This window comes from Notolabrus celidotus, chromosome 11 (assembly GCF_009762535.1).
Source record: "Notolabrus celidotus isolate fNotCel1 chromosome 11, fNotCel1.pri, whole genome shotgun sequence".
Classification (NCBI taxonomy): domain Eukaryota; kingdom Metazoa; phylum Chordata; class Actinopteri; order Labriformes; family Labridae; genus Notolabrus; species Notolabrus celidotus.
Genome location: NC_048282.1, coordinates 35,706,065 through 35,729,030, shown reverse-complemented (window position 1 = coordinate 35,729,030; position 22,966 = coordinate 35,706,065). Strand labels below are relative to the sequence as shown.

Here is a 22,966-nt window from a genome sequence, read left to right as displayed (position 1 = left end):
TCACATCCTCCAGATCAGTGTTCTTGTAAATGAACGACTTTATAAACTCGAAAATTTCGAGTTTGATTTGTCACAGATTTACATCTTTAAAATCTAAATTTTTTAAGCTGCTCCATATAAATAAAGTTTAATATATCAGTTTTATTAAGTACTGTACTTTTATTCTAAGGACTTGTGAAACATTGATTTAGAACACAGAATTACTTTAAAGGACTTTATTTATATCTTGTGCATTTTACAACAACATGAAGTCACTCTGAATCAGCCACAGAGACTGATGCTACAAATACACACACACTTCATCTCAACTATCTCTAAATGTAAGGAAAAGTCAGACTCCTGTTACATCGTCCTACAAGCCAAGAGATAACTCAACACAGTTTATTAGATTAGATTAGAAACTGACTTAAGAGATTAAATAACAACAAACTGTTCTAACTTCACTTATTGAAGCTTAACCTGCAACACCAGGATGTTAAAGAAAGAAGTCCTCTTGACGACATTAAAGGTCCTCCTCCCCCTTCTTCTTCTTCTCCTCGGTCTTCACCTTCTGGAAGACGTTTCCATCCGGCTGCTTCCTCCAGCTCAGTTTGATGTTTTCATCCAGACCCCCGTCCTTCAGCTTCTGTTTGATCTGAGACACCACAGGTCAGGTTTGTGTTAATAACTGGGTCAATGTGGACAGTTGGGACATGAGAGGAGGGTCTCTGTGGAGACCCAGACTCATTACAACAATCCAACATTAATTTAAATATGATATTCAGCTCTTGAACAGCAAGAAGTTAATGTTTTTAATTTGATGCATTCATGTTCATCAATAAGTCTGAATCTCTTCTCTACCTGTTGAGATGTGTTGTGTGCTGCTGAATGTACCTCCAAAGGAACAGTAAAGCCTTTCATTATCTTATTTAAATTTGCCCTTCAGAGTCATTTGGTTGTTTTTGCATGAAGTCAGAGAGGTGGAACATGATTCACCTGCTCTAAGATGTCGTCCATCACAGCAGGATCGTTGAGGTCCAGAGAGGGGTTCTTCTTCTGCACACTCAGTCTGAACACTTGCTTTGATATCCCTGTGAGAAACAGACAAACAGTCTTATTTTCCTCTGTTGTATGTTTCAAGTTCTCAGTGGAAAACCCACTGTAAGATGATATAATCAAAGTCAGCTTAACCCAAAAGATACCACTCACCTGTAGTCTGGCAGACGAATGCTTTCTTGTAGTCACAGGGCCGGTCCTCCCATTTTCCACCATGATCGAACGCCATTAACCCACATGACTCAACTCCACCAGCGTTATTAGGTTCACCTGAGAACCAGTACCTGAAGGAGGAGTTACCCCCATCTGACCACTTCCAGGACTCTCTGGAGAGGCCGATCCAGAATAAAAGTCCAGACAGAACCACTTCCTTTACCTTCTGGTTATCTGCCTCGTTCCTCACACTGGCCAGGTCTGTGTGGTGTTCTCTGCAGTAGCTCTGGGCATCAGTCCATGTCATGGGGGTGGGGGTGATGACAAATGAGACATTAGGACCTGAAATGAGATCACAGTGAGGAATCAAAATACAAGGCCGTCACAATATGACACGATACGACACCAATGGATACAATAAGTTACAATGCAACAAATGACGTAGAGTAACATAACACATCGTAAAGTAACGCAACACAACATAACACAACTTAATGTAGCGTAACACAACGTAACACAACGTAACGTAACACAACTTAATGTAGCGTAACACAACGTAACACAACGTAACGTAACACAACTTAATGTAGCGTAACACAACATAACACAACGTAACGTAACACAACGTAACACAACTTAATGTAGCGTAACACAACGTAACACAACGTAACGTAACACAACATAACACAACGTAACGTAACACAACGTAACACAACTTAATGTAGCGTAACACAACGTAACACAACGTAACGTAACACAACGTAACACAACGTAACGTAACACAACGTAACACAACGTAACACAACGTAACGTAACACAACGTAACGTAACACAACGTAACGTAACACAACGTAACACAACGTAACACAACGTAACACAACGTAACGTAACACAACGTAACACAACGTAACGTAACACTACGTAACACAACGTAACGTAACACAACGTAACGTAACACAACGTAACACAACTTAATGTAACGTAACACAACGTAACACAACGTAACGTAACACAACGTAACACAACGTAACGTAACACAACGTAACACAACGTAACGTAACACAACGTAACGTAACACAACGTAACGTAACACAACGTAACACAACACAACGTAACACAACACAACGCAACACAACGTAACACAACGTAACACAACGCAACACAACGTAACACAACGTAACACAACGTAACACAACGTAACGTAACACAACGTAACGTAACACAACGTAACACAACACAACGCAACACAACGTAACGTAACACAACGTAACGTAACACAACGTAACGTAACACAACGTAACGTAACACAACGTAACGTAACACAACGTAACGTAACACAACGTAACAACGTAACACAACACAACGCAACACAACTTAACACAACATAAAGCAACACAACGTAACACAACACAACGTAACACAACACAACGTAACACAACACAATGTAACACAACGTAAAGCAACACAACGTAACACAACACAACGTAACGTAACACAACGTAACGCAACACAACGTAACGCAACACAACGTAACGCAACACAACGTAACGCAACGCAACGTAACACAACTTAACGTAACACAACGTAACGTAACACAACGTAACGTAACACAACGTAACGTAACACAACGTAACGTAACACAACGTAACGTAACACAACGTAACGCAACACAACGTAACGCAACACAACGTAACATAACGTAACACAACATAACGTAACAACGTAACAACATAAAACAACGTAACGTAAAACAACGTAATGTAAAACAACGTAACGTAAAACAACGTAACGTAAAACAACGTAACGTAACACAACGTAACGTAACACAACGTAACGTAACACAACGTAACGTAACACAACGTAACGTTACACAATGTATCGTAACACAACGTAACACAACGTAACACAACGTAACACAACGTAACACAACGGAACACAACGGAACGGAACAACGTAACGGAACAACGTAACTTAACGCAACGTAACAACGTAACGTAATCAATCAATCTTTATTTGTATAGCGCCAAATCATAACAAACGTTATCTCAAGACTCTTTTACAAACAGAGCAGGTCTAGACCGCTCTATGTCAAATTATGAACAGAGACCCAACACCAAGACAGGGTAAGACTCAGTCTGACCCCACCTTAATCCACCATGAGCATTGCACATCGCAGTATTTAGCAAGTTACAGTGGTGAGGAAAAACTTCCTTTTAACAGGCAGAAACCTCCAGCAGGACCAGACTCATGTTAGACACACATCTGCTGAGACCGTGTTGGGTCTGGAAAGACAGATAGAGGGGAGTAAGAGAGAGAGGTGATAGTGATGAGACGAGTTGTAGAAGCTGTTGCCGCTGGAGTCCAGCACGTCCGTATCAGCTGGAGTCCAGCACGTCCGCAGCAGGAGGACGTCTACGGCAGCTCAGAGGAATCTACGAGACAAGGGAGCTCAGGGACTCCAGAAAGGTCTATGGTTAGTAACTTTAATGGGACAGGCAGAGTTAAAGTAAGTGATGAGGGGGTTGGGGGGAAGGGGGTGAGCTAGGATCCCAGTGTGTCAGTGTGCCAGTTCCCCCGGCAGTCTAGGCCTATAGCAGCATGACAAAAGCTGGTCCAAGCCTGATCCAGCTCTAACTATAAGCTTTGTCAAAAAGGAAAGTTTGAAGCCTACTCTTAAAAGTGGAGAGGGTGTCTGCCTCCCGGACCCTGACTGGTAGATGATTCCAAAGGAGAGGGGCCTGATAACTGAAGGTTCTACCTCCCATACTACTTTGAGAGATTTTAGGTACAACTAGCAAGCCTGCATGTTGGGAGCGTAGAGTTCTAGAGGGGTAATAGGGCACGATGAGCTCTTTAAGATACGAGGGTGTCTGATTTTTAAGGGCTTTGTAGGTTAAAAGAAGGATTTTAAATTCTAGTCTAGGTTTTATGAGGAGTCAGTGTAGAGAAGCTAACACTGGAGAGATGTTCTCCCTCTTCCTAGTTCTAGTCAATACTCGAGCTGCGGCGTTTTGAACTAGCTGAAGAATCTTTAGAGACTTATTGGGGCAGCCTGATAAGAGGGAGTTACAGTAATCTAACCTGGAGGGAACAAATGCATGGACTAGTTTTTCTGCGTCGCTCTGAGATAGGAAGTGTCTAATTTTAGAAATATTGCGCAAGTGAAAATAGGCTGACCTTGAGATTTGCTGAATTTGGGAGTTGAAGGATAAATCTTGATCAAATAGGACTCCTAGATTCCTAGCCGAGGTGCTGGATGCCAGACTAATGCCGTCTAAGGTACTTATATTATTAGAAAAAGTCTCTCTGAGGTGTTTGGGGCCGATAACAATCACTTCAGTTTTTTCTGAGTTTAGCAGTAAGAAGTTTCTGGTCATCCAGGTCTTTATGTCTTTTAGACAAGCAACTAATTTAGATGACTGATTGGTTTCTTCTGGCTTCACTGATAGATAGAGCTGAGTGTCATCAGCATAACAATGAAAATGAATAGAGTGCTTCCTCATGATGTTACCTAGAGGAAGCATAGATAAGGTGAAAAGAATTGGTCCTAGCACTGATCCTTGTGGAACTCCCTGACTAACCCTGGTCTGCACTGAGGACTTTTCATTAACGTGAACAAATTGAGATCGATCTGTTAGGTACGATTTAAACCAAGCTAACGCAGTTCCTGTAATGCCAATTAGTTGCTCTAATCTCTGTAACAGGATTTGATGGTCAATCGTATCGAATGCAGCGCTAAGATCTAATAAAACAAGTACGGAAAGAAGACCACTGTCTGAGGCCATTAGTAGATCATTGGTTACTTTTAACAGTGCAGTCTCTGTGCTATGGTGGGCTCTAAACCCCGACTGAAAGTCCTCAAACAAACTGTTACTCTTTAGAAAGTCCCAGAGCTGAACTGACACCACTTTCTCCAGGATTTTAGAGATAAAGGGGAGGTTAGATATCGGTCTATAGTTAGATAAGGAGCCTGAATCAAGAACGTAACAACGTAACAACGTAACGTAACACGTAACAACGTAACACGTAACAACGTAACACGTAACAACGTAACACGTAACAACGTAACGTAACAACGTAACGTAACAACGTAACGTAAAACAACATAACGTAAAACAATGTAACGTAAAACAACGTAACGTAAAACAACGTAACGTAAAACAACGTAACGTAAAACAACGGAACGTATAACAACCTAACGTAAAACAACGTAACGTAAAACAACGTAACGTAACACAACGTAACACAACGGAACGTAACACAACGGAACGTAACACAACGGAACGTAACACAACGGAACGTAACACAACGTAACGTATAACAACCTAACGTAAAACAATGTAATGTAAAACAACGTAACGTAACACAACGTAACACAACGGAACGTAACACAACGGAACGTAACACAACGGAACGTAACACAACGGAACGTAACACAACGTAACGTAACACAACGTAACGTATAACAACCTAACGTAAAACAATGTAATGTAAAACAACGTAACGTAACACAACGTAACACAACGGAACGTAACACAACGGAACGTAACACAACGGAACGTAACACAACGGAACGTAACACAACGGAACGTAACACAACGTAACGTATAACAACCTAACGTAAAACAATGTAATGTAAAACAACGTAACGTAACACAACGTAACACAACGTAACGTAACACAACGTAACGTAACACAACGTAACGTAACACAACGTAACACAACGTAACGTAACAGAACGTAACGTAACACAACGTAACGTAACACAACGTAACACAACGTAACACAACGTAACGTAACACAACGTAACGTAACACAACATAACGTAACACAACGTAACGTAACACAACGTAACACAACGTAACACAACGTAACACAACGTAACGTAACACAACGTAACACAACGTAACACAACGTAACGTAACACAACGTAACGTAACACAACGTAACAACGTAACGTAACAAGGTAACGTAACAACGTAACGTAACAACGTAACGTAACAATGTAACGTAACAACGTAACGTAACACGTAACAACGTAACGTAACACGTAACAACGTAATGTAACATAACAATGTAACATAACGTAACGTAACACGTAACAACGTAACGTAACACGTAACAACGTAATGTAACATAACAACGTAACGTAACAACGTAACGTAACAACGTAACGTAACAACGTAACGTGACAACGTTACGTGACAACGTTACGTGACAACGTTACGTGACAACGTTACGTGACACAATGTTTCCCAGTGAAGTGAACACATCACCCATGCAGGGTGACATGACATCTATGTTACCAAAGATAAGCAGAAACACATGGGAATAAAACTGACATGTACCTACAGTAGTTCATGTGCTCACCTGTGATGTCACAGCAGATTGCCCGATAGGCTCTCAAACAGTTTACATCGTTCCACCCTCCATGTTTGATTATTGCGCAGTGCTCTATACCCGAATAAGCGTCAGGTTCTCCAGTATTCCACTTTCTGAACTCGGTCTCTCCAGGGTCGTAGAAACTTGGGTCTGACAGAGACCATCTCCAGCTGTCCAGGTCATCATACATCCCAATCCAGGCTCTCTGGAGATCACATGGTACAATACATATCATTAACAAAGCAGACTGTTCATAGAGCCCTCCACAGGGTCTCTGATATTAGGTGGATACGTTTAAAGCTTCAAAGCTGCCTTTTTTTAAACAATCAATAATAAAGACACAATAAAGGTGAGCTCACATTATTAGAGGAGGCCATTTTGCCTGAATCTGCCATGCTCCTCAGAGTGTTAACTCCCTCCATGCTGTCGATGGTGGCCAGGTCGGTGTGCTTCTCTCTGCAGAACTGCAAGGCTTCGGTCCAGGTCTTGGCGTCATAGTAAAAATAGTACTGACGTATAACTTGTGAAGAGGCAGCGCACGCTCCTGTAGTGACAGACATGCTGATAAGATGAGACTTGTATTATTGTGTTTCAGTGTATTCAGATGTGTTATTGTAGTGCATTTATTTTTACAGTTCAGGTTAAGGAGATGCTTTCTCTCTTCCAGATTTTAAATATCTAAAATTTTGATATAAAATACAATGAAATATAATAAAATACAGTTTTATAAAAACAGCCTATGTACACACAGCAGGTAGTGCAGTGACAGTTTAAAAATGGACTATGAAAATAGATAACAGATAACAGTAGCTTAGATATACGGTAAAAAAACTTGAATCAAGGTGAAAATTTCTTAAAACTAGTGAAATTATCTGTCCATGCAGCAAGTTAATTTGACTTGACAAGACATCTTAAAATGAGATTGTTATTGATTGATTGATTTTGAGTTTTTTGCAGTGTGAGGACTAGAGACCCAGCTGGGACTCAAGGTTTGGTGACTCGACTACAACACTAGTCAGTATTTTGTTTCCATGTTGACTTAGGATCAATCACCACTCAAAGGAATGGAGTTTCAGAAACTCTTTCAGTATTAACATTACAGATTTTTTAAAGTAGTTTCTCTTTGAAGCCCCAAAAACCATACGTTCATTTTTTTTAATATTAAGAGACAATTTGTTAACATCAAACCAGGTTCTGAGAGTTTCTAGCTCTCTTTCAACTCCACACAAAGTTCTTTTCTATTAAACTGAAGATACCGTCCCTCTAGATAAACTATATATCTCCTCTCTCTGATCGATTGATTGATCAATATAAAAAGTTATGAATGATATTAACGTGTGAATACAAAAACACTGACCCGATGCAGCGATGATGATGATGAGAAGAAGTTTGTCCATCTTCACTCACTCTCTGTTCCTTCCCATCTGAGAGTCCGGACAGAGAGACTTTGAAACAGGTGATCAGCTCACAATTTAAAAAGGGAGAGTGTGGGAGTAATTTGACTTCAATTGACTTAATCAAGGTCAGAAACAAAACAGATCACAAAGGTGTGGTCAGGGGTTATTGACGCATCGGGGCGGAACTCTGCTGTGCGCGATACAGAGAGCAGAGGAGAATTGTGAACGCACGACCATGTAGAGACAGAAATGACATCCCGTCATGTAAACAAGATATCACCAAACCGGTAAATGTTTGATTATATCATGTTTTATCAATTATGCAAACATTGGGCAGAATTTAAGGAAAATGTTCCATAATTCCCAGGGGGGGCTAATCATTTTGACCTCAACTGTATGACACTGGTAAAATCAGACACAGCAGATCTGGGGTGGAGGAGGTGAAGCTGTTTGTAGAGTAAGCAGGAAGTGAAGGCAGGCTGAAGACGTTTTAATAGAACCACCATTTTGCTATTTGCTGATTGGATGCCAATCTTGACCCTGACTCCTGCTGGGGGACAAATGCCCCAAGGCGGGGAGAGGAGGACTTTAGGTCGGCCTCAAATAAGTTCTTGCAAACTGTCCAATGGAGAAACATGTTTTAAATCTGCTGTATTCATCGTTCACATAGCTCTCTCTGTTTCCTTCCTCTTCAGACTCTTTCTTGTGCTGCTGTAATTTGAATTTACCTCAAAGGGATCAGGGAAGGATGAAAACTAATTTAAATTTGCCCTTCAGAGTCATTTGGTTGTTTTTGCATTAAGTCAGAGAGGTCAAACATGATTCACCTGCTCTAAGATGTCATCCGTCACAGCAGGTTAGAGCGCCGCCACGCTTCACACACTCGTCTTACAGCGTTCAAGTTATTAAAGTCAAAGATACAGAAGAAGGCGTATATTAATCACACTATCATAGATCTACAGTGGATATCAAAAGTCTACACACCCCTGTTATAATGCCAGGTTTTGTGATGTAAAAAATTGAGACCAATATTAATCATGTCAGAATTTTTTCCACCTTTAATGTGACCTATAACATGAACAATTCAACTGAAAGAAATTAAAACATTTTAGGGGGAAGAATAAAAAATAAGAAACTAAAATAATGAGGTTGCATAAGTGTACACACCCTCTTATAACTGAGGATGTTGCTGTGTTCAGAATTAACCAATCACATTCAAACTCATGACAAATAGTAGTCAGTATACACCTGTCATAATTTAAAGTGATTTTGATTAATCCCAATAAAGATCAGCTGTTCGAGGAGGATTTTCATCACATGTCCTCAGTTTCATCTTACAGCAAAAGCCATGGTCCACAGAGAGCTTCCAAAGCATCAGAGGGATCTCATTGTTGAAAGGTATCAGTCAGGAGAAGGGTACAAACATGTTCCAAGGCATTAGATATACCATGGACCACAGTGAAGACCGTCATCATCAAGTGGAGGAAATATGGAACAACAGTGACATTACCAAGAACAGGACATCCCTCCAAAACTGATGAAAAGACCAGAAGAAAACTGTTCAGGGAGGCTTCCAAGAAGTCTACAGCAACATTAAAGGAGCTGCAGGGATTTCTGACTAGTACTGGCTGTGTACTACATGTGACAACATCTCTCCTGTTCTTCATATGTTTCAGCTATGGGTAGGGTGGCAAAACATCCAAGCCCGGCAAAATGTTTCAAAAACACACATGAAGTCTCCCAAAAGCATCAAATGTTTTATGGTCTGATGAAACCAAGGCTGAACTTTTTGGCCATAATTCCTAAAGGTATGTTTGTCATAAAAACAACACTGCACATCACATAAAGAACACCAGACCCACAGAGGAGCATGGTGGGGGCAGCATCATGCTTTGGGGCGGTTACCCTCTCTCTAAGGCTGAGCCCAGACACCCTTTGGAGGAAACTCATTTCAGCCGCTTGTATCCACACTAACTCCGGCTCCTTCCCCGCCAGCGAGGTGACGTTCCATGTCCCATCAGCCCGTCTATGCCACCAGGGATCAGCATGCCCAGGTCTCCTACCTGGACCGCCACCCGGCTTCCTAAGCACTCAACCCACATGCCTACCCCTGCAAGTGGTGGGCCCACATGGTGGCATGTTATCATTTCGGGCTGAGCATGACCGGGCCCCATGGAGGAGAGCAGGGGGTGCCCCGGTTTCCCTCTTCTGGGAGAGGTAGCTCTCATCCCTTTTTGCCGTTTCATGGAGGTTTTCTGAATTGCTCTTAGTCTGGCCCCTCCGCCGGGACCAATTTGCCATGGGAGTCCCTACCAGAGGCTGATGACCCCGACATGGCCCCCGGGTTCACCGGGACACACAAACCCCTCCACCACGACAAGGTGGCGACTCTTGGAGTAAAACACCAATGGCCTTAATTTTTAAAATTGATATATTTTGTATATAATGCAAAAAAAATTCAAATAAACAGATCTTTGAAAAATATAATAACAACCCTGATCCAAACCCTGCAGTTTGTTGGTTTAATAAAAAGAATGAAATTCCTCACATACTCCATCTCATGTCCTTGATTCCTCAGACAATGATGCAACTTAAGATAATAAGGAAGCAACAAAAAAAATAGACTTGAAAACATTTCCTTATATGCAAACCAACCCTTGCTTATCGTCTTTCAACTCTGCATCTGCTTCCTCCTCGGAGGTATCTCAACGCCCCACCTGAGAGAGGTGTAAAAACAGGAATCTTTAAGTGCATCTATCCAACTTTTACAAATCCAACTGAGGTTGTAGATTAATGTACGAAACGAGGAACAGGACTTATAATAATGAGGTCCTTGAGGTTAGCAGGGAGACGCTGATCCAGTGAAAACATGCTCTGAATAGGGAAGGGCGTTTCAAGCCAAAATACTATTCGTTAATCATTGGCGTCTATTCAACGATTATTCGAATCCCCCCCACACACACACACCTGTCCCATTAAAGTCACGTTTGTGTGGCAGTCACGTTAACCAGCAGCAGGACGAGGTGCTGCTAGTAGCGGGCACTCACAGCGTCTGTCTCCATCTTTATGTCGGTGTTTCTGTGACGTGGCGTCGTGTGTGTTTACATCTTACAGCCATGCTCAGTCTCTGAAAATACGTGTGTAGAAAACCGTCAAGACTGTTGCTAATGTGGGGCGCTGGTGGCCTAGCGGTCTAAGCGGCCCACATACAGAGGCTACAGTCCTCGTTGCAGGGGTCGCCGGTTCAATTCCCGGTCGGTCCATTTCCTGCATGTCTTCCCCCGCTCTCTACTCCCCACATTTCCTGTCTCTCTTCAGCTGTCCTATCCAATAAAGGCAAAAAGGCCCCCCAAAAAAAAGACTGTTGCTAATGTTTTCTTCTTCTTCTGTTTGCAAATGCAATTAGGCACCGTTGAAAACTATGAAAAATGTTACTTTTAAAATGAGGAAATATTCGAAGTAACTCTTCGATTTTTACAAAGTGAACGAATATTCGAAAATCATCGCCCATCCTCTGAATGAATCTTGTTGCTTTGCAGAACCACGAGAAGCATGAGCACATTTTGACTTCTTGAACTTTATTTGAATGAGATGCTTTCACTTGACAAACCAAGTCATCAGTCTTCTGTTACAGCTTCAAATATTCGTCTCAAACTGGATCAGTTTCTGACTACGCCCTCTTACTTTCCATCAGGACTTGTAGCATCACTGCTTCATTGTTTTCAGTCTGCAAAAACAAACAGACATTTCCTCATTGTTTTACATTCAAAGATATTTTAGTTTCTTTCCTCAAAAGAGAAACTTTCCGATGCATATTTCAGCCTTTCAAACATCGCCAACAAGGAAATCGCTTCAGGCCACATGGCGAGTCAGATTTCATTCTGTTCATGTGAATTCATAAAGCAAAGCTGAGAACTTCTTAGATATTTAGATCCACTGAAGGAAGTTACAAAAGGCAAAACACCTTTGCCCCTGTCCAAAATATAGGAGGAACAATCAACTCCGTCTGCACAAACATGAACACATCTGACCTCCGTGACCTTCATGAACATTTGCTTTGCAATTTGTCTTTAGTTAAATCACAGCATAAACTTCTGTTAATAAATTCACATGTGAGGATGTTCTGCTAGCAGGGATGTCCCAATCCCATCACAGTTATCTATTGAGGTATTTCTTAACTGATCAGGGATCATCAATCTGAGCCAATCATCTCACTGTGGTTATTTACGTCAGGTGTCACTGAGCACAATATGCAGCAGAATGAAATGTGCAAGTAATCCAGCGATCTGGATTCAAGGAACTGTATATACTCAATAAAAAAATTATTAAAAACTAATAATTATATATATATATATATATATATATATATATTTAGACTCAGCCTACGCAACACAAAACAATGCAGCCATTAGACTCAGACAGATCGCTAAATTTACCAGATTTTTGTTTACTCTTACTTGTATTATTATTAATATTATTATTGTTAATTTTGCATTATTTTGCAATGATTATTGTTAGTTTTTTTTACCTTTTGCACTTATTGAATTTTAAAATATTAACCTATTTTTTTTATTTTACTATTATTTATTTTCTTCTTTGTCTTTTATTTTAAATTATTATCATTTGGTATTACTGTTTTCTTTTCATTCATTCACTTGTTTTGTTTTATTACACAAAAAAACATCCTTGCCTTAATTGTTTACATTGCTCCTCTGTATATAATGTGTAAAAATTAAAGTATACTACATTTTAAATAAAAAAATCTGATTTTTAAAAGTAAACATACCTTTTTAATCTGGCTTTTAATTTGGAGTAATTTATTTTAAGCCCTGGACTGCATTATTATAACATTTATTTAACCTTTTTATTTCTTGTATTTTTCTGATCTTTTTAACTTTAACATATTATTAATTTTGCTTTCTACCCTTAGGTATTTTATTTATTTTATTTTATTTTCAAGAATGTTTTGTGATCATTCTCTTTTATTATTTTACCATCACTGAGACACAGATCTCATGCACAAATATTTCATTAAAAAAATAAATAATTAAAAAGTCCAGTCTGAAAGAAAGAGAAAATTAATTTAATTAAAATTTAAATGAACTAAAAAATAAGTATTATGAATAGATACAATAAACTTTACGGCTTCAGCTTTTACGGCACCTAGTGAAAACATTCCAAACACAGGACAGTGTGCTACATTAGCATTAGCAACCCCCTGGCTAAAACATCAACAGTGTGGAAATATTTTAAACTAGAAAGTGAGTTCAACAGCCACTTGCAATATATGCAGTATGATCATAGAGCCATGTCCAGTACTACCAATTTGATGCGACATACGACAAAACTAGGGATGCAACAGAATTCACTAAAGCAACAGGAGGAAGCAACAAACTCTGGACTTTACAAGAAGGAAGGATGAATATCCTGGAGAGAGCGAGGACCCCTAAGCTGTCCATATGAGAGCGCTGGGCGTCAGCGTCCAATCCCACATTATTACAGACCCCACATATTAGCTTTGATTAGATTACTCGGATTAGAAAGATACAAACACATAGTTAAAGACCCGTCCATGATCAGCCCTGTGACTTTTGAAAACTAGCGTTAGCAATCCACCGCTAACGTGAGAGGTATTTTAAATCCAGTTCTATAGAAAGTTAACATAAAGTGATAAATCAAAGCATAAGGAAAAACACTACAAAAAATATTTCAGACATCTAAAACTAAAAACAGGGAAACTATAAATTAATTTTCAGTTCCTCTATTCTCTCATATCTCCATCTCATGAGGTGACGCCCCGTGTTACCCGACCTGACGATGACACGATGGACATGCTGCTGCCAAAAACCAACACGGGGTATAAAACGACCGATTCGGTCTTTTATGAAATGAGTGGTTTCCTGTTCTGCCTGTCGTCACGTCAGCAAAGGTAAAACTTCATAACCTGCAGAACTTAACATTTTTAATCTATTTAATTTACCAGATTTTAGTTTACTCTTACTTGTATTATTATTATTATTATCATTGTTTATTTTTATTATTATTATTATTTTTGTTTACCTTTTGCACTTTATTTTTTTTAAATATTAACCTTTTTATTTTATTGTATTTCACTATTATTCATTTTCTTATTCATCTATATTTTAGTTCAAATTATTATCATTTATTATTATTGTTTTTTTTGTTTTGTTTTATTACACAAAAAAAACATCCCTTGCCTTAACTGTTTACATTGCTCTTCTGTATAGAATGTGTAAAAGCTCAAATAAACAGATCTTAAATTAACAATTATCTGATTTTTAAAAGTAAACTTAACTTTTTAATCTGGCTTTTAATTTGGAGTCATTTTTAGCCCTGGACTGCATTATTATGACATTTATTTAACTTATTTATTTCTTGTATTTCTTTTCAACTTCAACTGATTTTTAATTTTGCTTTTCTACCCTTAATTATTTTATTTTCAGGAATGTTTTATGATCATTTTTGTATTATTTTACCATCTCTGTTGTACTTTGTGCTGCATGCTTGAGTGTATGAAAGGTGCTGTATAAATACATAAAGTGAGAAACTGTCTGCATGTCTCCACAGATGGCATCAAGTGTTCAAATGTTTGTCCTCCTGAGTCTGACGAGCGGACTGTTCATCGCAGGAGCTGTAAGAAAACTCTGCACGTCTCTTTCTTTGAGTTTTTGTGTATTTGTTTAAAGAAACAGCATCTATTTATGGGCTGGATGTGTGATTATGAGTGTGTATAATATTAATAATTAGGACTGATGAATGCTGAACGGCTCAAACTGATGAAACTGTGTGTTCTTGTTTGTAGATGTCAGAAGAGACAGGTGAGTAACTAGAATCTGTTGTTTTACATTTGAATCTTTTACCACAGCTGATGTTTTGACCTGCATGACTTATTTTTACTCTTTTTCAACATCTCTCTGTGTAAAAGTTCCCGCCTGTCCTCCTGGTTGGACTCAGTTTGGCTCCCGCTGTTTCATTTTCCACCGCTCGGCAAAGCGGTGGGTCGATGCTGAGGTACGTAAAGAAGCAGGAACTATTATTCTGAGGATCCTGGCTGTTTGAAGAGGGAATCAAAGAGTGTGTGACAACTGTCCGACAAATGCTTTGAATAGCCATATCTGCTTAATGACTTACATTTACCAGCAACAAAACACTAAAAACACTGACACAGGAACCCAGGAAATCACATTTAAAATGTTAAATTAATCAATTAATAATTAATATGATCAAGCACAGGGAGTCAGTCTATGCCAACCTGCTGCATTGAGAAAAAGTGCAGTTGGCCTAATCCGGTTTACATTCAGATCATATTATATATCATAGAGCGCTTCATGATCTAATAAGCACTAAAGTTTATGTCATGCAAGAAAAACGGTAACAACAAACATGTCATTCCTGATCCCATAAAAACTGGTAGAGTCCCAAAGTTCAGGGAAGCTGCACAGAGATAGAATCAAAGTGTCCCATATATTCCAGATGAATGAATCTCTGCACCCGATAAGACTAGCCCATTTTTTCACATGCAGTTTAAAGGGAAAGCAAAATGGTTATTTGTATTCAGTATTTTTCTCAGTCTGATACTTTGGCCGATGATACCTCTATATACCGAGCAACGTAAACCCTAGTGTGAATGTTAGCTACATTCATTTCAGTGTGTGGAATCCTGTTACCTCTCACGTCTTTGTTTCTCATTATTTTTATTTTATCAGAGCCACTGCATCAAGATCGGAGGGAACCTGGCCTCAATCCACAGCTCTGAGGAAAATTATTTCCTCAACAATCTGATTGCAAGAGTGACCAACAATGCACATTTGCGTACCTGGATCGGAGGCTACGACGCAGTACAGGTGAGAAACTCTACTGTTGACAGAAGGTAGAGAAGACAGAAGAGGTAAAGAGGCAGGCCTTTAGCCTCCTCGCTAACAGCTACAGTGTGCCCGCCTGTCAATCAAGCCAGCCACGCCCTTATTTAGGCAAAACTCGTAAGTTTATAATTTTCAAAATAACAACTTATAAAAACTTCATCCCGTACAGTATCAGCTAATAGAGAAATGAGCTACTCAGACCTAAACTGTTTTTGGAACCAGCCTGTTAACATGTTTATTTCTGCTGTGGAGAGCGTCTCTTTGAATGTGTGTGTATGTGGTTTCTGGACGCTGGATGAACTGCAGGTTTTAGCACTTCTGCATGGGCTTCATATTGAATATTAGAGACTCAGAGTGGCCTGGTGCAGGGAGTGTGTCCAGGATGCTCCTGCAGCTTTTAAATCTGATGTGCAACAGCATTTCTGTTTCCCCATGTCAAGAAATGAGAAAGAAGAAAAGGTGACAGATAAACAAAAAACTATATGCAGACGCTGCGTCAGGGAATACGAGTAATGTGAGAAGCTACTTGGTGAATCGTCACTCTGAAAAGATTCAAGGAAATGCACGAGAATAAATCCAACCAAGATAAAGCCTCTAAAAGAAGAGTTTACACTTCCTCATAACAGAGGGAGACTAAAGACCTACAGACATTAACTGTGCTCCACAACAAAAGATGAACAGGCCGGAGCCAAAGCCTTATATCATGGTTCTCAGTTTTACCGGCATTGATGCCTGTGCTCGACTAGAACTTGAAATCTGTCATTTACTGCCAAATTCCACCAGATCTGTGTCCGGTCCGTCTCTGATCCGTCACGGCCCCTGATCTTATAGGTTTCTATTCGAGTCAATGTGTTAACTTCCACTGGATCCACTCCGTTGGTAGGTTTTCAGAGGACCATGAAGACAACATGGATGAGGAGAGGAGGAGAAGAATCCTTGATTCAGTAATTACTGCAGGAAAACCTCGGTCACATGACTCCAGCGGTCCTGCTCTGTGCTGCGTTCTTAAAACTCAGCCAGTGGGCGTTGACGGAAGAGAAAGCACGGAGCCGGACAGCAGCGGATCGGAGACATCATCATCTAACCTTGCCTCGTGTTGCTTTTGTCACGTATGCATCGTCTTTAAATCAGATCTAATTCCCTCTTCCAGGAGGGGAAGTGGCTGTGGAGTGACGGCACAAGGTTCGATTATCTGCGCTGGGGTCCCGGGGAGCCCAACAACCTTGGAACCGAACACTGTATAGTCATGAACTGGGCAGGTAAAAGAATAGCTGCTTGACCTCATGATACATCAGGAGGAGAAATAAGGCTGATTAAAAGAAGTGCACGTTTACATCTCTGGGTATACTGTAGGTGCATGTAGACAAGAGGTGTTAAAGCTTTGTTTTTGAATCTCTCCCCACAGGATCCTACTGGAACGATATCCGTTGTTACTATCACTTCCCTTATGTCTGTGCCAAGGACGTGCAAACAGATCCTGAATAGTCTGCGACGAAAGCCACAACTTCTCCACCTCCTCTGTGATGTCAGGCTACGACCACATTTAAAAATCAAACACAATCACAACCAGCAAACAAAAATAAACTCTGATTATTTTCTCCTGATTGTGACATCTTGAAGTTTGTGTATTTAGAGACTTCTCCAATCACTGTCTGTTTCATTATACTGAAACCTTTGTTCTGTAATCAACCAGCCAATCATAAACAATGAAATGATGACTTTCTTGTGTATTTTTGTCTGTGCCGTGACTTTCCTATTAAATCAATGTCATAGAAATACTATGTTGATAAGAACGAAGCACAGATGACTAACCTCCAAAATGCACAGGATGCGCTGTGTTGACTTACGGCTGCACCGCGCACGTCGCAGCTGACACGTTCCCATTCTAGTCAATGCTCTAGGGTCCACAGGCAGCGCCTCGGGGCGTCTCAGCTCCGTCTCGGGAGCGTCCCCCGCGCCGCTCCGCTAAAGATACGCGTTATGTCTATTTTCGACAGACCTGCCGCGCACAGCAAGGATCAATCTGCACACAAAAGAACGACCTGGACAGGAAGTCTGGCACAAGAATCGCATGCAACATTCGCCAATTTCAAAATAACACATCTTATATGGACTCCCGACTGTTTAAAAATCGTATAGATCAGAAACACTCATCAATTATGGATGTAAGCTACAAACTGCCACATATCAGTGATCCATGTGGACTACAACAGGACTTTAAGATGATCACTGTGTCAGAAGGTAACAGGACAACAGAATAGAGCAGAGTTATTCATATCAAACTAAACCTGCAAAAATGAAACTTTAGAGTTCTGCAGCATACTCAGTGATGATTAAAGCACAAAAGTAATGGAATACACTCCAAATGAGCAAAAAGTAAACCACAGAAAGGCTCTGTAACCTGTTGTTTTTATGTGGTTCTCTCTTTACTGAAGCCAGCTGATCCTGCCTGCTCTGAGCTGGCGCTACGCTCCAAACACGCGTCCTGTGGAGCAGGGCGCAAGCCGTCAGACAGAGCAAAGCCCCTTTCTGACAGCTTCAATAATAACTGAGAGATAACTTTGCAATGATTAAGTGAACATTCAGAGCACAAACTTTGGTCTAAAACTCAGAATGTTTCCAGCCGTTTCGCTTAAATTGTGGGGTGTTCACACCCAACGTGAATACATCACACGCGCGGGTGAATTACATGTAAAGTAAATGAGGACACGCGATATTAACGCGCAAGTTGAGCGACACATTCGAGTGTTCCTCTTGCACGTCACATGCCGATCACTTTCACTAAGTACTACGAATCACAGAGACAAAGGAAGTGCTACCAGGCATTAATACACACCTTACCTTAAAGAATTCTCTCTTGACCTTGTGCCTTAAATGTGAAGACTCAAAGTCCAGTGTTGTCTCTGGAAAAAGACATCTTGTCAGTGCTGAGTCGCCATTTTCGTACAATCTTCAGAAAAATATATCTTTGCTGTTTCAGGAAGATGGCGCAGCACAAACAGTTAAAAGCAAAAAAGAAAACATCTCTCAAAGTCGCCGTTTCTGAAATCTCTGTTTTTGACGTCTTTGTCCCGTTGCCATTTTCATTTCGCTGTCTCCTTCGAGTTCCCGCAATCTACGATGTTCACTACTTCACTGAGCTGTTGTCAAGCCACGTAACAAAAATAACAAAAACTGTATGAATGATTAATTCATTTCAAAGAACGCTTTAATGTCGGGATCAAAGTTCTTTGATTCTCCTTAAAATCCCTCCTTGTTCTAAATGCAGATTTTTCAGCTAGCGTGATGACGTCATTGCGCAATTAGACATTGATGGTCCAAGCGTTGTAAATATCCCACTGACGACCACGTGACACCCAGCTGCACCTTAAAAATAACTCACTTTAATGAAAGCAACATCTAAAAGTCAGATTGGGATCAGAGGCCAAAAGAGCTGATGGGGACATTTCTATCTGTTAAAACTGTGTTGTGTTGAATAACTGCTGCACACTTGGACACTGAGCGAATTTTGAAGTGTGCATGGGTCTTATAAAAACTTTTAACTCCAACTCTTTCTCTGGAAACACAGAAACACAAGCACATCAGCTGAGCATGGCTGCACACTGCAGAACAACTCAGTCTTTAGGATGATCAATCAATCAATCAATCAATCTTTATTTGTATAGCGCCAAATCACAACAAACGTTATCTCAAGACGCTTTTACAAACATAGGAGGTCTAGACCACTCTATGTCAAATTATGAACAGAGACCCAACACCAAGACAGGGTAAGACTCAGTCTGACCCCACCTTAATCCATCATGAGCATTGCACATCGCAGTATTTAGCTAGTTACAGTGGTGAGGAAAAACTTCCTTTTAACAGGCAGAAACCTCAGGCAGAACCAGACTCATGTTAGACAGCCATCATGCCTCGACTGAGTGGGTCTGGAAAGACAGATAGAGGGGAGTAAGAGAGAGAGGTGATAGTGATGAGACGAGTCGTAGAAGCTGGATGATGTGCATGCAACCCTGCATCCTTTAAGACCCCTAAGCTGTCCACATGAGAGTGCTGGGCGTCAGCGTCCAATCACATGCTTCACATTATTACAGGCCCCACATATTATCTTTGATCAGGAGTACTCGGAGTACAAAGATAGCAGATAACAGAACAAGGAAACAGTTAAAGACCCGACCATGATCAGCCCTGTGACTTTTGAAAACTAGCGTTAGCAATCCACCGCTAAAGTGAGAGGTATTTTAAATCCAGTTCTACAGAAAGTTAACATACCAAAGTGATAAATCAAAGCATCTGAAGAAAAGACCTCATGACCTCAACTATGTGCAACAAAAACAAAATCTTTCAGACATCTAAACAAACAAGAAAAACAGGGAAACTATAAATTAATTTTCAGTTCCTCTATTCTCTCATATCTCCATCTCATGAGGTGACGCCCCGTGTTACCCGACCTGACGATGACACGATGGACATGCTGCTGCCAAAAACCAACACGGGGTATAAAACGACCGATTCAGTCTTTTATGAAATGAGTGGTTTCCTGTTCTGCCTGTCGTCACGTCAGCAAAGGTAAAACTTCATAACCTGCAGAACTTTAAACTTTTAAGTGGTTAAATTTACCAGATCTTTGTTTACTCTTTTAGTTTCTTAGTTTGTTTTTTGTATTATTATATTTTTTTTTTACCTTTTGCACTTTTTTATTTTTTAAATATTAACCTTTTTATTTTATTGTATTTCACTATTATTCATTTTCTTATTCATCTATATTTTAGTTCAAATTATCATTTATTATTATTGGGTTTTTTGTTTTGTTTTATTACACAAAAAAAACATCCCTTGCCTTAACTGTTTACATTGCTCTTCTGTATAGAATGTGTAAACGCTCAAATAAACAGATCTTAAATTAACAATTATCTGATTTTTAAAAGTAAACTTAACTTTTTAATCTGGCTTTTAATTTGGAGTCATTTATTTTCAGCCCTGGACTGCATTATTATGACATTTATTTATCTTATTTATTTCTTGTATTTCTTTTTAACTTCAACTGATTTTTAATTTTGCTTTTCTACCCTTAATTATTTTATTTTCAGGAATGTTTTATGATCATTTTTGTATTATTTTACCATCTCTGTTGTACTTTGTGCTGCATGCTTGAGTGTATGAAAGGTGCTGTATAAATACATAAAGTGAGAAACTGTCTGCATGTCTCCACAGATGGCATCAAGTGTTCAAATGTTTGTCCTCCTGAGTCTGACGAGCGGACTGTTCATCGCAGGAGCTGTAAGAAAACTCTGCACGTCTCTTTCTTTGAGTTTTTGTGTATTTGTTTAAAGAAACAGCATCTATTTATGGGCTGAATGTGTGATTATGAGTGTGTATAATATTAATAATTAGGACTGATGAATGCTGAACGGCTCAAACTGATGAAACTGTGTGTTCTTGTTTGTAGATGTCAGAAGAGACAGGTGAGTAACTAGAATCTGTTGTTTTACATTTGAATCTTTTACCACAGCTGACGTTTTGACCTGCATGACTTATTTTTACTCTTTTTCAACATCTCTCTGTGTAAAAGTTCCCGCCTGTCCTCCTGGTTGGACTCAGTTTGGCTCCCGCTGTTTCATTTTCCACCGCTCGACAAAGCGGTGGGTCGATGCTGAGGTACGTAAAGAAGCAGGAACTATTATTCTGTAACTTTTAAATTATTATTGTTTGCTTCTACACACTGTCTGCATATATGTTCCATGTTGTTGAGTTGTGCCATTTATTCTGACGTGTGCTGCTGACCTCTTGGCCAGGTCGCCCTTGAAAATGAGGTCTTGATCTCAATGGGACTTATCTGGTTAAATAAAAAAAAAAAAAATAATTCTGAGGATCCTGGCTGTTTGAAGAGGGAATCAAAGAGTGTGTGACAACTGTCCGACAAATGCTTTGAATAGCCATACCTGCTTAATGACTTACATTTACCAGCAACAAAACACTAAAAACACTGACACAGGAACCCAGGAAATCACATTTAAAATGTTAAATTAATCAATTAATAATTAATATGATCAAGCAGTCAGGGAGTCAGTCAACATTTTTAGTGTTTTGGAAGGGGCGCCCTCACCGAGTATGTTTTGATATTCATAACTCATCATGCTGGAAGGCTCAACTTGATTGATATTCAAATAGGAGCTGTGGTTACGCAATTTTTCAAGCATGCGTCATCAGTGGAGCGTTATCCTGCTGTTTTTGAGCATTCATGTCAGACTGTTTGCTCTGTGCCGCTACGTCAATCAGTGAAAGTGACGTGTGGCGTTTGGGATACACGAAAAAAATCTGGTGCTTCACTGCACAGTTATGAATGAAAGTTGGCATGTAGACGTTTACATATATATTAGAATATAAGACCAGCCCATTTTTTCACATGCGGTTTAAAGGGAAAGCTGAAACTACGACCAAAATGGTTATTTGTATTTAGTATTTTTTTATTATTGTTTTTTTTTTCTCTATATACCGAGCAACGTAAACCCTAGTGTGAATGTTAGCTACGCTCATTTCAGTGTGTGGAATCCTGTTACCTCTCACGTCTTTGTTTCTCTTTATTTCTATGTTATCAGAGCCACTGCATCAAGATCGGAGGGAACCTGGCCTCAATCCACAGCTCTGAGGAAAATTATTTCCTCAACAATCTGATTGCAAGAGTGACCAACAATGCACATTTGCATACCTGGATCGGAGGCTACGACGCAGTACAGGTGAGAAACTCTACTGTTGACAGAAAAACAGAAAAATTAGCACAGATCTGATAGGTTTCTATTCTAGTCAATGTGTTAACTTCCACTGGATCCGCTCCGTTGTGTTCCTGCTGCGTCTCTGATCCGGCAGGTCAGAGTCCTCCGGATCAGATACACAAGACTTCTATCTTTGCCGGATGCCGGAGCACGACGCATCAATCTCAACAGAGCAGATGGAGCGGGACAGGAAGTCAGGTTTCACCAAAACAAAATGAAAACATCCGGTTAATTTTCAGAATAAAACACTCTGTGTTATCACCAGATCGTATTTCACTTAACTACAACAACAAACCAAAGTCATGATGAGCGGAGCCAGGCCTGGAGTCAACAGGTCAGAGGTTTT

The 22,966-nt window shown here is 39.9% G+C and overlaps 3 protein-coding genes across 7 annotated transcripts; 2 read left to right on the top strand and 1 right to left on the bottom strand.

Annotated features, from left to right (window-relative positions):
- Nucleotides 1-200: 200 nt before the first annotated feature.
- LOC117821103 (macrophage mannose receptor 1-like) lies at nucleotides 201-8,932 on the bottom strand. The gene is made up of 6 exons (XM_034695153.1): nucleotides 7,928-8,932; nucleotides 6,930-7,114; nucleotides 6,559-6,775; nucleotides 1,189-1,530; nucleotides 976-1,070; nucleotides 201-634 (listed from the first exon to the last, which is right to left on the bottom strand). Exons 1-6 carry the CDS (start codon nucleotides 7,965-7,967, stop codon nucleotides 503-505), a joined length of 1,011 nt encoding a protein of 336 aa, XP_034551044.1. The 5' UTR covers nucleotides 7,968-8,932; the 3' UTR covers nucleotides 201-502.
- Nucleotides 8,933-13,219: 4,287 nt separating this feature from the next.
- On the top strand, nucleotides 13,220-17,454 carry LOC117821105 (galactose-specific lectin nattectin-like). Of its 3 annotated transcripts, XM_034695157.1 has the most exons (8): nucleotides 13,220-13,597; nucleotides 13,757-13,896; nucleotides 14,556-14,621; nucleotides 14,791-14,806; nucleotides 14,914-14,999; nucleotides 15,695-15,832; nucleotides 17,001-17,109; nucleotides 17,256-17,454. In XM_034695157.1, the coding sequence occupies exons 3-8, from the start codon at nucleotides 14,556-14,558 to the stop codon at nucleotides 17,333-17,335; spliced, it is 495 nt and encodes a 164-aa protein (XP_034551048.1). In that variant the 5' UTR covers nucleotides 13,220-13,597; nucleotides 13,757-13,896; the 3' UTR covers nucleotides 17,336-17,454. The 3 variants fall into 3 exon arrangements, with proteins under 3 accessions (XP_034551048.1, XP_034551047.1, XP_034551046.1); XM_034695156.1 differs by having other exon boundaries at nucleotides 13,220-13,896; XM_034695155.1 differs by lacking the exons at nucleotides 13,220-13,597; nucleotides 13,757-13,896 and having other exon boundaries at nucleotides 14,484-14,621.
- A 2,323-nt stretch (nucleotides 17,455-19,777) lies between these two features.
- Nucleotides 19,778-22,674, top strand: LOC117821107 (galactose-specific lectin nattectin-like). Of its 3 annotated transcripts, XM_034695160.1 has the most exons (6): nucleotides 19,778-20,083; nucleotides 20,277-20,416; nucleotides 21,062-21,127; nucleotides 21,297-21,312; nucleotides 21,420-21,505; nucleotides 22,447-22,674. In XM_034695160.1, the coding sequence occupies exons 3-6, from the start codon at nucleotides 21,062-21,064 to the stop codon at nucleotides 22,633-22,635; spliced, it is 357 nt and encodes a 118-aa protein (XP_034551051.1). In that variant the 5' UTR covers nucleotides 19,778-20,083; nucleotides 20,277-20,416; the 3' UTR covers nucleotides 22,636-22,674. The 3 variants fall into 3 exon arrangements, with proteins under 3 accessions (XP_034551051.1, XP_034551050.1, XP_034551049.1); XM_034695159.1 differs by having other exon boundaries at nucleotides 19,778-20,416; XM_034695158.1 differs by lacking the exons at nucleotides 19,778-20,083; nucleotides 20,277-20,416 and having other exon boundaries at nucleotides 20,990-21,127.
- Nucleotides 22,675-22,966: the final 292 nt, after the last annotated feature.